General features: G+C 28.6%; 2 protein-coding genes across 2 annotated transcripts; one reads left to right on the top strand and one right to left on the bottom strand.

Moving 5' to 3' along the window:
- Positions 1-618: 618 nt before the first annotated feature.
- On the top strand, positions 619-4,273 carry LOC113378613 (chitinase domain-containing protein 1). Its single transcript, XM_026619160.1, has 6 exons — positions 619-910; positions 1,177-1,339; positions 2,372-2,578; positions 2,671-2,835; positions 3,206-3,437; positions 4,102-4,273. The coding sequence occupies exons 1-6, from the start codon at positions 623-625 to the stop codon at positions 4,241-4,243; spliced, it is 1,197 nt and encodes a 398-aa protein (XP_026474945.1). The 5' UTR covers positions 619-622; the 3' UTR covers positions 4,244-4,273.
- A 111-nt stretch (positions 4,274-4,384) lies between these two features.
- Positions 4,385-10,552, bottom strand: LOC113375495 (epidermal retinol dehydrogenase 2). Its single transcript, XM_026615427.1, has 5 exons — positions 10,282-10,552; positions 9,753-9,991; positions 7,812-7,973; positions 5,676-5,875; positions 4,385-4,502 (listed from the first exon to the last, which is right to left on the bottom strand). The coding sequence occupies exons 1-5, from the start codon at positions 10,544-10,546 to the stop codon at positions 4,385-4,387; spliced, it is 984 nt and encodes a 327-aa protein (XP_026471212.1). The 5' UTR covers positions 10,547-10,552.
- Between the last annotated feature and the right edge of the window lie 4,281 nt (positions 10,553-14,833).

Below are 14,833 nucleotides of genomic sequence, written 5' to 3' on the forward strand. Positions count from 1 at the left end.
ATGTTCTGAATCAGATGGGAAAGTAAATATGAATACAATTCGGTCTTTACGATATCAATAAGAAGAAGTTTACGATTAAAATAAAAATTAAATTAAATTAAATTGAAATAAAATTTAAAAAATCCAACATGAAAAACAAGTGTTATGTTTAAAAATGAAATAAGTAAAATGTTTCAAAACCCAAATATTAATATTACACATATGTTAGAAATACTTGAAAATGTATCGAATAGCCTCGATTTTCTAAATAAATTTGAAATCAATGTATTTTATACGCTTTTAGATTATATATAATTTTTTGTGTACTAAATTCAGAATGATTAAAAATGAATTTAAAAGATTTAAAAAATTATAGGGGGGGGGGCGCTAGAACCAATCTTGCATGCGGGCGCTGAGGACCCCAGGACCGGCCCTGCATATAATCATGGATCAATAAGCATATAATATGTTATAAGAAGTTTGAAATGAAATCGATTCATTTGTGCTTAAACATACATCTAGATGGCGAAAACATTTAATAATTTTGACGTTTAAATCAAATACTAACTAACATTCAATTTGACAGCAGCGTGTACGCGGCTTATTAACGTTTAAATAATAATCGCAAATAATTCAGAGTATAATGCTTTATATACGCGGTAAACGAAAATTATTTTTTAATAATTATAATATAATATTGTTTCTATTAATTCTCTACGTATCTCTAAGTAATTGCACTTTATCACCTACTAAAACTAAAGATAAAAAAATAAGGGATGTTAAGAGAGGACCATTAGATATAAGTGTTTTTGATAGAAATTTAATAAGTGATAAACCTAATTCAAAAGATATATTACGTGAAAATCAAGCCTATTTTGAAAATACAAACGTGAGAAACTTCAATGGATCAATTCTAGGTTATGTTACTCCTGTAAGTAATATTTATTTATATTGCAATTTAGTTGATTGGTAAAAATTATTAAGTTTTATGAATTACATTTCTATTTTAATTTATTTATTAATATATATGATACAACAAAATGAAAATATGACAGTAATCATATTCTACTGTATTGTGAGGATACTCCTTTTCTTCAAAATTAATGTGTCTTATGAAAGTTAAACTTGATACAAGTTCAAAAAATGCTTTTATTTCTTATCTTATTAGAATCTTATAGCTCTGTATTTTTATTTTAGTGGAATGGACATGGATATGATGTGGCAAAAATGTGGGCTGATAAATTTGCTTTTATCAGTCCAGTATGGTTGCAAATTAAAAAGGAATTAGAAGGAAAATATGTCGTAACTGGACAACATGACATAGATAAAAAATGGGTGGAAACTCTACGAAAATCTAAAGGTATTTTAAATATAAATTAATATCTATAACATACTTATCAAAAATTTAATATAAAATAAGTCTAGTTTGTATTAATTTCTACTTATGTGGCAAAGGTGCTTTAAAGTAATAGAGAGTAATGTAGTACAGTAGAACCTTGATTAACCGGACTAATTGTTGTCGATAGGCATCCGGTTAATCAAAAATACGGATAATCTAATGTATGAAGAATAATGAGGTGTATTTATCAAAAATAATAAATACATACATAGATATCAACAAAAATCAATTTTTTATAAGAAATTAAATTTTCCTTATGTATGTACATATATATTTTCTTAGATTATATTACATACTTATACTAAACTGCAGCATATATCGTGCAAAAATTCGAATTGTAGGTATGTACATACATATAACTCTATCGCGTTTGGTAGTCTAGGTAATCATGAATTAGAATAACTGAAGTCGATAATCAAAGTTCTACTGTTTGTTTATTTGCTGTAGTATTTTGAAGATAAATTATTATTATTTAAGTATTAAGTCTTTACCATTTGTACATATATTTTTAATCCAAAAAGTAATAAAAAACATAAAAAGTTTTTTAATAAATTATTTCTTTATTTATTTATTTACTGTCGACGTTTTGGAACTAGGTACGTTCCATCTTCAGGACATCTGTCAAGAAACATGATCTTGATAAGATTTAAGCAAATAATATGTTTAAGAAAAGAAGATGGATTTTTTAATTAATAAAATAGTGGATTATATAATCCATTCATTTATTTTTATCATTTTAATTTTGATCATATTATCATATTTCTGTACATTATTTTTTTTAACTATTTTATTAATTAAAAAATCTATAAGTTAAAAATATATAAGTTTAATATTTGTGTCTTTTATGTAAAAAAGTGTGACCAATATTTCACCACCATCAAATGGGATAAAAAATTTGCATCATATTTAAAAAAAATACTTGAACTCAACTCAATTACTATCTCTAATCTACTAATATGATTTGTAATGATTTAAATAATCTTGTTAATGCAGTTCAAGTTATTCCACGGGTGTTGTTTGAGAATTGGAATCAGGATGATATTACATCATTGGATAAACCAGGGGAATTAAAAGCATTAAGTGACGCATTATATAAAGTATGTGATGATAATAACTTCAATGGAATCGTGTTAGAATTATGGTTTCAATTCCTTGGACACATTCCCAACAAGAAAATGTCTCACATCATAAGAAAAATTTGTAAGTCGTATTCATACATTTATTTTATTATTTTATATGCTTATGTTTTGAATAGTTGTTCCATATTTTGATTAATAATTTTGTTTATTTAGGCTCACCATTTATAACAAACGATATGCAATGCATTGTTGTTGTTCCTCCTTTCCGTGGATCTAATCAACCTGATCTCTTTTCAAAATCAGATTTTGAATCTTTGTATAAACACGTTTCTGCATTTTCATTAATGACGTACGACTTCTCCAACCCTCAAAGACCAGGTAATTTTATATTTGTAAAGTTAATTGTATATATATACATGTAGAATTTTGAATTCACTTCAATTCGGATGATGCGAGTACTCGAATGAATCAATTGAATCAGGTGGCTTACATGATTTTATGCATTTTTTATTTAAATTTACTAGAATTGTTTTTTTATATCTATTAAGATTTATGTTTACATTTTATAATTTATGTTACAAGTTTATTTGAATTAAGTAAATTCGATTCAAATCAGGGGGCTTGATTTTAATGATTCGAATCACTTGATTTGAGTTGGCACATCACTAGTATATATATATACATAAATATATATCAGAAAATATTTATATGTATGCTCCTCTGATCAATTTTTTTCAATTTATAACAGGGCCAAATGCTCCAATTCCATGGATAAAAAAATGCATAGAACATTTAGTTCCTGACTCAGAGGACAAAGAAAAAAGAAAACTAATCCTCATGGGTATGAACATGTATGGTTATGCATATACACCTCAAGGAGGTGGTGCACTTTTGGCTCCTGATTACATTAATATGCTTGGATATCACAAAGGATCTTTAAAATATGACACAGAAGCACAAGAACACTTTTTCGAGGTCAAGTAAGTACACACTTGTATCTTTTATAAAGGATTTGTTAAAAGCTTTTGAAAATTATATATTCTATAGAAACAATAGTTTATAAAGTATTCAACATTGTTGAAAAATTTAATGATTGTGATCAACTTAAAAAGTTTAAAGATTTTTCATATAATTATATTTACTATCCATCTTGAGAGTTTCAAATGGAACACAATTGAATTATATTTTTTTAGAACGATAGTTATTGCATTCAGAAATTTTGACATCTATAATATTTGCCAAAAATTAAAGATCCACATTTTTACATATATAGAATTAGATTAATAATAAATCGAACAAGGGGAGATAGAGATCAGTTATATGAACCGAAAATCAGTTATATGAACTAGTCAAATAATATAGGTTTTATTATATCATTATAACGTTCTTACTTCTTAATATATCTATTTTAATAGCACAAACTAAAATTTTAAAATTTACACGTTCTATCTAATTGAATGTAAGCATTATTTTGATACCACATTATTTATACAGATTTTTCATACAAACAATTTAAATCGTGCTTTTAATACCTAATGTAAATAATTATTAATTTTGAAACATTCAAAAGTGAGACCGTGATACCTATCATATTCGAAAGTAAAAAATGTATATGTGGGTGTCTAAATTTACTTATGTTTTCAGAACTAGTGAAAGTCGGTTTGTAGTATTTTATCCAACATTGCATTCCATAAATACGAGGATTCAACTTGCGGCTGAGATGGGAGTTGGATTAGCATTATGGGAATTAGGACAAGGTTTAGATTATTTTTATGATTTATTTTAAAGTGTATCGAACTTGTTATGAAATTTAATAATAGACATATTTACATTTTTTTAAAATTTTTAATTTTAATTTAACTTCTTAAATAATTATATTATATTAACTTATAACAATCTTTGAACAACAAACAACATTGGTTTTTGGTTATCCTTGGGCCGCTGTCACCTTCCTATCGCTCGAACGCCCTTCAAACTTCATCATTGATTGCGGTACTTGCATTATGTTTATCATAAGTGACCAGCACATTTTGGCAGGTAGAAGGCTGAAAACATAACCATAATGAAAAAATATAGTGTGATATTTTATCTGATTTTGTTTCTAATAATAGCTTTTTAAAAATCATATCTTCAAATGAAGAAGCTTGCGTGGATTTGTTGTAAGCAGTGGCATTTCGCCGGCGGCCTCGTACTACAGTGGGCCTCGCAAAGTTTTTACTTATTTAAAATTTGTTTAATTTTTATAACCATTTGATTAGTAACTAATCCCAGTTACTCAAACATTAGTTTACTATAATTCGCTTTTTGTGTAATTCAACGTTTTCTTGACTGGGAGGAAGGGGACCTTTCAAACCCCAATTTTGTTAAAGCCCACGCGTGTTCTGCGGCTTCACTGGTTGTAGAAACTAGTCTTATTTATTACAAAACTATACTTTAGCTGCTGATGGAGATATTTATAATAAAACTAGATGACCCGACAGACGTTGTCCTGTACCCATGTCTACAATTTTTTATTATAATATACTAATATTTACCGCTTACCTAAAAATAATAATTGTTTCCTCATATCATGTTCATATGTGTATCATTCAATCTGCCATACATATACTGTATCTCATATTATTTTAATTTCTGGCACATCTCAGCTGCTTTTTGGCAATAATAATGTAGACATTTAATTTTTCTTATTCATAATCATAAGTTTATTAAACATATTTTAATATTGTCTAGGTTCATAAGTTAATTGAAATTTTTGGCAGATTTTGTTTTCATTTGCTTTCAATGCAAACAATGACATGTTGATTTTTGCAATTTTTTCCATTTATTTCTACAATATTGCACATACATCCCAGTACTTTATAATCACATACATCCTAGAAAATTTCCTTAACAAACTTCAGAAAGATTTATCAAAATCCGCATAATCGTTTAGAAGGAGTATACAGTGAGTGCTAGTAATTTAATATGAACTTTATATAATAGCAATAAAGCTCAAATTGATTCTACGTTTTAGTTAGAAAACGTTTGTATGAAAAAAGAAATGGGCAGTTTTTAGGGTTTTCTTGGCAATTATTCGATTTTTTCTCGTCGTAAGAACCATCCTTGGACATCAACGAACATTTTAAAAAGAAAATTGGCCAAATTGGTCTAGGCGTTGTTGAGTTATGCGCTTACCAACACATTTTGCGATTCATTTTTATATATAAGATAATAGTTACCATTTGAGGGGCAAGAGCGTGCGAACGATAGATGGTAGCGTGCAGTTGACTTCACGGTACTTCACGGCCCTCACAATGCGCTGGGCCACATATTCTGGTTTCAGCATTGGCCTGTAGCGTGGTTGCACACCGGCAAACATTCCTGTATCTATGTAATATGGGCATACTAGGGTGCAACTGATATCATCATGACCATGCGTCTAAAATAATTAAATTACATTAATAAATTTAAGATAAAAATAATGTATATATATATATATATATATATATATATATATATATACATATACACCTAAGTCTGTTTTTACACGGTCTTTTTGTACACGGTTTTGATATAAGACGGTTTGAAAATTGAATATTTTTAATTTTTTTACACGATTTTATTCCATTTAGCACGATTTGAAATTTTATGTACTTAAATTTTTTTGTCAAATTTAATTTTTGCGAAGTATGTTCATATCACAAAAAAGTATTTATGAAAGAAAAAAGTCTGAAACCATCGATAGTATCGATAGTTTGCGAATACTAACTTAAAGATTCAAGTGAATTCCCCTTTAGCGCGTACAAATAATTTTTACTGGTCAAAGCAAACGTGAATAGCACTAATTTAGGGGAATTCCCTTTATGTGCATACAATAAAATTTACTGGCTAGAATGCGAATAACTGATGACGACAGCAATTAAATTTATGTTGTTGTATTTATGATTATCATTTATTCTATTTTATTTTATTTTTTACCTTAAAAATTGAATAACCTATTCTTTTCGTTCACAACATAGTTTTTTAGTTCCTGAACTTGCGATACATTTAATTTATATTACTTTTAAGATTAGAGTGCATATCTTTTTTATCATTAATTACTATGCTTGTGAAAATAAGCATTATATATTTGATTTAATAAAATAAACATGAATTCTTGATCTTAAAAATTCTTGTTTTTCTCTAATTTTAATAGGTTTTAGAGATTAGGAACAAATCACCCATTTTTGTATAAGATCATTGTCTTTTTTTACACGTTTTTTTTTTACACGGCTTCTTCTGGAACCAATCTACCGTGTAAAAACAGACTTAGGTGTATATATATATATAAAGATAACATCCAAGTCTGATAAAAAAATGGAAGAAGTAATTAGATGATTATTGACATAGAAGAGTATATATTATTACTTAAGAAAATGAATTCTGCTCGAAATTCATAAGATCTTATTCACATATTACATATTATGATTTCTATATTCGTTACAATAGCGATATCGCTAGAACTAGTATTTCGTTAAATACAATTTTCATTTTGTTGGTGTATAAATTAGTAAATTGTTTGTGATGTCAATACAATGATATTATCATTATATTATTACTAATAATTTTTTCTTATCGTTAGATTGAATAACATGAAATAATTTTATGTTCAATCTTTTCTCATTGTTTCTTTCTATTTGTTTAATATACTTCATTCATAATAATCAATTTGTAACTATATCATCCTTTAGATATTTACCATTTTATTTGTTCTTTTTTATTCTTTTAACATTTAATTGAAGATTGGTTTTTATGATAATTTTTTTAAAATATTTTAAATAATAAATTATCACACAAATCTGAAAATTTTGTTAATGTATAATCATGTTTCATGTATAATCTAAAATGTGTTAACAAAATAATAAATATCGCTTGCTTTGTTGTAAAAATATAAATTTATAAAATGCCTTACAACTTATTAATTATATTAAAAATTTCGATACTAAATTTATACGAACATTACTCTATATATCATTAATATCATTTATTTTATTAATATATTTATTATGCAGCTCAGGCAATACGGCATACATTTGTCTGTAGGATAGACGGTCAGTTCTATCATATGTTAGCCCGACGTAATGTTATCAGTTTCATCAATTTTATATAGTTAGCCTGGTCTGGTATGTTATATTTTTTCAATTGTTTATTTATAGTTTTCATTTATAGTTTATAATAAAATTCTTATTGATTTATACAAACACTCAAACGAGAAATATTCTTAATATTCCTTCACGCACGTTTTCATTTATTGTCTAATATATCTCTATTTTGTTTTAAATAAATAAAATTTATTTAATTAGTATTTCAATGAATGAATAAAAAACTAACATTACCTTGAGCTCTGTGTACAAGCTCTCGTGAAAGCCGACGGCCGCGAATTTAGTTGCACTGTAGTCTGTGCATCCATATGTTCCCAGAAGACCCGTCAACGAGCCGACGGTCACCACGTGGCCGGATCCGCGCGTTATCATTCCTGGCAGGAATGCTTTCACCGTCTGTTAAAGGAATCCGTTACGTTAAATAATAGTCTACCTTCAATTTTGTCTATTGATTGTTTCATAGTAGAAATTGAAGTATTATAGAGTATTATAAATTCTTTGTATTGAATAAAATTAGTGTATCATTCCTAATGTTCAATTACTATCATTTTCTCGATATTTCAAGTTATTCTGAATCGTTTGAGACCAAAATTGGAGAAAAGTATATGTGTGTATGTATAAATGTGTATGCACGGCGGCCAAAATTTGGCCCTTCGTCGACGTATTCTATTCTAGAAGCGGTAGCAACGATTTAATAAAATTATGCCATTAAGGGGGTATTCTGGCCTAGACGTTTCAAGAATCGATTTTTTTATCACTATCAATCGATTTAACTATTTTTAAAAAATTCTAGGATATCAAAAAGTTGTGAAAAAAAATTCAACTTTTCCGTGGTTCATACGAATGCGACATTATTCTAGATTAATTTAATTTTCAGATTATTTGGAAGTATAGACACCTGGCAATTTTTACCCCCCCCCCACCTGCTAGAAATAAATCTGAATGACTTTTCGTTTTCAATTTTTATTTTTTTCCGTATTTTTGAATCATTAATTAATAACTTATAAAAATTTATAGTAAAAATATTGATTGCTTTTTTATGGTCTTTAAAAAACCATATAAAATTTTTGCCAAAATACCCGATTAATGAAACCCGATACGAATTAGCGTTGATCAGTTTTGCGAGACGATCGGCGGAGTTTCATTAGAATTATCAGAAAAGACCATTGATTCTGAACCGATTTTAAAGATTTGAAAACTGTTTGAAAGATCAGTTCAGAATCGTGCTGGTTAGTTTTTGTTAAAGATCGTTTCGAGTTTCATTAGAATTAGCAAAAAAATCCAAAATTTTTCGTACATGTTTTCGCTAATGATACTGAACCATTTTGAACAATTGAAAACTGTTTGAAAGATTAGTTGAGAATCGTGCTGGTTAGTTTTTGTTCAAGGTCGTTCGGACCGTTTCTTTGTACTCTGACAATTGTAATAAAACTTTATTTGGCATTCATATTTTGAACGAACCTCCTAAAATATCATAGGCAAACAACAAGAGGTGTTCTAACCGCGTGTCCGCGCGCTATAATTATTACAATATCTGTACATTGACATTATTATAAATTTGTTCGAAAGATATCAATTGCAAATCGCATGGATCAGTTTTTAGTGAAAGCGAAAATTTCGGAATAAATAATTAAAATTTTGATTTAAATATGTAAATCTTAATTCTTGTTTATAAAATCGTTTATGTACACATATCGGAAAGTTCATACTACAACTTGCCTTAAGGCGAAATGCCAGTTACTACTAGTATATTTATTATGTCATAAGAATATACATCAAACTTTTCCTGAGTAATTCAACAATATTTTTCGTGTTTCATTGTTGAGACTTTAATAAGTAATGATATTCAAAGCTTTTGCTTTTAGATTGTCAGATACACCGGACTCGATAAGCAAAAAATCCATTAGATTAAATAAATATGTATATATGCGTACCCCCTATCAGCTGAAAATATGTATCCGGTTCAGATAACGTTTGAAAATATTTTAAATAAATATATTGAGTTCGAAATAACACTAATAAGCTTATTCAAGCATACTTGGCAAAGAGATCAAGTTAAATAATTCTTTGAAGTAATGGCTGTGTTCAATATAATTGTTTTATTTAGCACAACTTGGTATGCTAACAAACCAGTATATTTATAGTACTTTTTTACATATATAATAAAAGTATTACCCAGTAATTAGATAAAATATTGACATCGTAGGTTCTTTCAATAGCAGAGTCTGGGATTTCGAGTAGCGGCCGGCAAGTGACTATGGCCGCATTGTTGACTAGTATGTCCAATCGTCCATCAGGCGCGTTTAGCAAACGCTCCGCTTCACGATATACTGCTTCTCGATCAGTAACATCGCAAACGTTAGTTTGCACTTTGTATCCTTCATGTGCCAAAGATTCAACGGTCTCTTCTAATCCTATTTGATAAATATATGATTAACATATATTCTAATTTATTAGGTTCTATGTAAGATGGTTGTGCGAAGTGCTAAGAAGAAAATATATTAAAGGTAAAATTTTCATTTGGGGCTTCAAATTTTGAATAAATTATATTCACTCGTTGCTTTTTATAGAATACTAACAAAAAACAACTAAATCTTAATCTTAAAATGAATTTTTTAATTGTATGGATTTATTCTTCTATATATAGTTATATATTATTGTGTGCTCGTAAATCAAAATAATAGTTAAGATACAACTTATGTACCTGTCTTGTTTATATCCCACAAGACGACTTTAGAGCCTTTCTTGGCAAACTCCTTGGCGAGCTGTCTGCCAACTCCGCCACTACCACCTGTGATGAGTACGACTTTGTCTTTTAAATTGACTCCTGGTCTCAGGCTATCTGGTAAAATGGTCAAAAACAACGATTCGCAAATATACCACACGGACCAGGCTAGAAATACTAATACGTCACGGACTGCTTCCCATATCGTTTCAGGTATGGGCGGAATTCGGTGCGATGGATACATTTCTGTAATAAGGTAATTGTACATGAATGATATTTATATTAGTAAGTTACTTATATTTTAACGGCTTATTACTTTTCAAAATAATATAATTTATCGGTTTAACCTTTTTCAAAGCTACAAGCACAATTACTCACATGCAAACTTTTGTGATGAAGCAATTAGAATAGTTTAAAAATTGTTCATTTTTAAAATATCATCTAATTTAAACAAATCTTCAATCATTTTTCATTGAAGCTCTGTCAAACACAATAATTCAAAGTTTCTAAAGAAATTTCATAGTGTTCTTTGAGTATTTGTGCGTATATGAGTTTTAATTATTAATAATTAACGAAAAGAATCACATTATAATAAGGCCATTTTTTATTAAATATAGTTGTCTTCGAGGACGATATACTGCTTATAGCGAACTTCCAACTTTTCGATATTATTATTTGCAGTACCATTTGCCCTAAAATTCGGCGATCACCTCTTCATTCGACGAAAATTTTTTCACAGCGAAGCCATCCTATTGAGATTTGAGAATAGGTTATGGTCGCGGGGGGGCAGATCTAAGAATATGGTGGGTGGGGAAGCAATTCGTAAGCCAATTCATATATTTTTGCTATTGTTTTTACTGATTTTTGACAGTGTGCATTGTCTTGACGAAACAACACTTTTTTCATCTACAAATGGGGTCGTTTTTCGCGATTTTGACCTTTAAACGCTTAAAAAACGTTATATACACTGTTGGTTTGGCCTTTGTGGTGAATATGACGATGAATATTATTTCTTACGAATCCTGATAAACTAACGCAATGACCATGCCAGCTGATCGCTTGCATTTGTTCTCGTTAATCGCGTCGAGAGCACTCGGCTGACTATTGGACCCCGGAGAATAGTGGTCATATCCATGGTAACATATCGATGCAAAAACTCAGTTTTATTTTGATTAGACAGCTCCAAACACTCTACCATCATCAACTCGTTTAATTTTAGTCAAATGTGAGCTTGCGCGTTAAATTTAAACGTAGCGTTTGAAGGTCGGTACTAACTAAAAATTATATGAATTTAATACTATTGGCACCCTCTCACAAAAAACAGAACGAAATTTTTAGCCGGGCTGGTATAATAATTATTTGTTAATTTAATAACTTCCCGTAGGGCAAGTTATAGTAATCGCAAAAAAATCGAAAATGAAAATTTTTGCATTTCTCGACGTTTCAAAGGTTTCTGAATATTTTGGCATACCTTAGAAAAAATGGATGTATGTGTGTGTGTGTGTGTGTGTGTGTGTGTGCGTGTGTGTATGTATGTGCGGATACAAATTTTCGTCGACGATTTCGGGAACACCGATCAACCGATTTGAATAATTCAAAAAACATTCGATTCGTATTGATAAGGAGACGTTCTGATTAGTTTTTGGCAAAGTCAGGTCTAGCCGTTCCGAAGATACGGGGCAAAAAGTGCCGAAAACGGTAACTCAGTTTTTAAGAGAACGGAGCGTCCGATTTTAATAATTCAAAAAACATTTTACTTGTATTGACAAGGTGAAGAACCGATCAAATTATCATAAAGGCAGGTCTAGCGGTTTCGCAGATCTACTGAAAAAAGTAAAAAAAAATGCCATTTGCCGGTCAAAAATGATCATTAGACATATGCACATCAAATTATCAGATATTTCATAGAGATTTTAACAATAAGTATAATTTTGGTTTACATTCCTATAGGTTCCGTACCAATGTATACGCGTTAGACGTCGACGCGGCGCTTATGCGGTTTGATATTTCGTCTTTATGCAGTTAAAGCAGTACGATTGCTTTGGAAAAAAGTTTAGATCTTTCAAAATAAAGAAAGCTTTTTTTTTCAAAAAAAAAAAATTAAAAAAAAAATTTTTTTCAAAAAAAAGTAATTTTTTGTCTAATTGTTTGTCAAAAATCTTATTTTTTCGAAGTAAATTTTTTTCAAAAATGTTAATTGTTTTTAAAAAAATAATAATTTTTGGAACGGGAAGTTCTAGCAATTTGCCTTAAGGCACGTTGCCTTAATTGCCTTAAGACAGAATTCCACTTACAGCTAGTTTTAATAATTGTATTGATAAAATCGTCCCTATATTTATAGCTGAGCGCAACAGTAAGCGTAAGAGCTTCGTAGTAAAGTAATTCAGTTTTAACCCCGTGTTTCGCACACTCTGATATCAGGCAATATTGATATCCGTTTACACTTAAAAATATATGTCCTAACATATTTCCAAGTGAAAATGGATTTTCTGACCATTGTTGCAATATTACAATTAGATCTGACGAAGTTAGTAGTGTTTTGAAGTAAATAATTATGTATATATCTCAATTAGTGACTACCATCATTGGTTTTCTTTCTAATAGCGTACGTAATAATAAAAGTAATAAGTGTATTGTTCACAATAGCTCATAAAACGCCTAGTTCTGATTGCTGTGTAACAAAAATCTTATAAATTCTTATATAGTTCATGAATTAAAGCATGTATCAACAAATTAATATCCTATTATAATATTATTTCTGTCAGATAAAGTTTTGTCAAAAGTTGTCATTGCGAATATTATATAAACACAAGCAATAGGTTAATTATTATATGGTTAGACAAGATGATTTCTTATTCATGCAAATGGTTTAATTAATTGAAAGTTATTTATAATAATTAAGATTCATAAAATCAAACGGATATTCAGTTGGAATTACCAATATAAATTAATCTGTTAATATAATTTAGCGATGGAAACTAAAAAAATCTTTTTACTTGCCATAAGTATTGAAGTTACAACGTGAACATGTAATAATCTTTCAAAAATATTTTAGTTGACGATGTTGACCAACAACGTATTATATATATATATATATATATATATATATATATATATATATATACTTGTTTATAATATTTACATGTCCGTATGTTTACATACATTCAATCGCTGGGCTATACGTGTGGCCTTAAGAGTTTATATACACGGCGGAAATTAATTCAAAGTTAACTTGTGACATTTGTATCATTATATTGTATATTTTTGATATTGTTAAATAATGCGTATGAGGTAAAACAAAATATAAATTAAAGAGAAATGTACGCAATGAAATATATATATATATATATATATATATATATATTAGGGTGGTCCTTAATATGGACATTTTTGAATTTCCTTGCTCCCAGAGGCTCAAATGCCTCCAAACTCATAAAAAACATCCTCTTTAAGTTTTAGCTCTAAATATTGTCCTTTAGATAGAGCGCAATTCAATAAAAGTTTTGTATGGAAATAGCATGGGAAAATTTTCAAAGATTTTAAAAATGTGTTTTAGATATAACTTAGCGAACTGGCAGCAATAAAATTTGAAAATGTCTATACTGAGGACCACCCTATATATACATAAAAATAAATAAATATATATTAATAAAGTCTAATAATCGGGCATAGCATAAATAAAAAAACATAATTGTTTTTTAAGAATTTATTTTACATTCATACGTTTCGGCTATAATCCTAGCCTTCATTCAGTAGAAAAAATGGTAATCTTAGTTTGTTTTTAATTAACATTAACTTTGTTAATATATATGTCAACATCATTATATATATATACCAATTAAAGTTTACAAGTTTATTAAAACCATGCATTTAGGTCTACATTGAGTTTGTAATCGGGTAAACTTTCTCCTGACTAAATATTTTCTTTCACTCAACATAAAAACAAGATTGCAATATTTATCTACATATGCATATACTGAGCACATGAGTCGATGTAGAGAAAATGCTTTAAATTATGTAATACATTTTCAGGCATATTTTTTTAAACTCATTTCTATCTTGCGTTAGTTAAATCCAGCTGAAAGTAAAAAACATTTTGAGGTTCTACATGTCTTTCTTGGCATATCATTTTTCCTTAATTTCTACAACAGGTTTACGAATTTTTTAAACGTTTCATCATAAATATTTAATTATTGTTTATTTGCATTGAATGTAGTTATTCTGTATATATCGAAAAATAATTCAGAAATTATGAAGTGACCAAAAAGACTTCGTACATATATACATATATACACACACCCATATATATATACATATATACATATATATATATATATATATATATATATATATATATATATTTGTGTGTTGTGTGTGGCTGTGACAAAATTTGATTCTCATGTGAAGAATTATCATTGAAGTAAAAGATGGGTTCGTTAAACGCAAAACAATTGTCATGCATTATGAACAATTATGAAATTGTAATGTATACAAAACAACGTGTAATGCGAAAAGAGATCACATTGACAAC

The sequence above is a fragment of the Ctenocephalides felis genome, unplaced genomic scaffold (genome assembly GCF_003426905.1).
Source record: "Ctenocephalides felis isolate EL2017-DRISC unplaced genomic scaffold, ASM342690v1 CF-g0.4_SCAFFOLD_01886, whole genome shotgun sequence".
NCBI lineage: Eukaryota > Metazoa > Arthropoda > Insecta > Siphonaptera > Pulicidae > Ctenocephalides > Ctenocephalides felis.

What these genes read in the sequence shown, in the direction of transcription:
- LOC113378613 (XM_026619160.1), top strand. Translation starts at nt 623, where the DNA reads ATGCTTTATATACGCGGTAAACGAAAATTATTTTTTAATAATTATAAT. An exon ending in TTCTAGGTTATGTTACTCCT is followed by an intron (nt 911 to 1,176) that starts GTAAGTAATATT and finishes TTTTTATTTTAG; the next exon opens with TGGAATGGACATGGATATGA. An exon ending in TCACATCATAAGAAAAATTT is followed by an intron (nt 2,579 to 2,670) that starts GTAAGTCGTATT and finishes TTGTTTATTTAG; the next exon opens with GCTCACCATTTATAACAAAC.
- LOC113375495 (XM_026615427.1), bottom strand. Translation starts at nt 10,546, where the DNA reads ATGTATCCATCGCACCGAATTCCGCCCATACCTGAAACGATATGGGAA. An exon ending in GCTTGTACACAGAGCTCAAG is followed by an intron (nt 5,876 to 7,811) that starts GTAATGTTAGTT and finishes TAATTATTTTAG; the next exon opens with ACGCATGGTCATGATGATAT. An exon ending in ACGCTCTTGCCCCTCAAATG is followed by an intron (nt 4,503 to 5,675) that starts GTAACTATTATC and finishes TTATGTTTTCAG; the next exon opens with CCTTCTACCTGCCAAAATGT.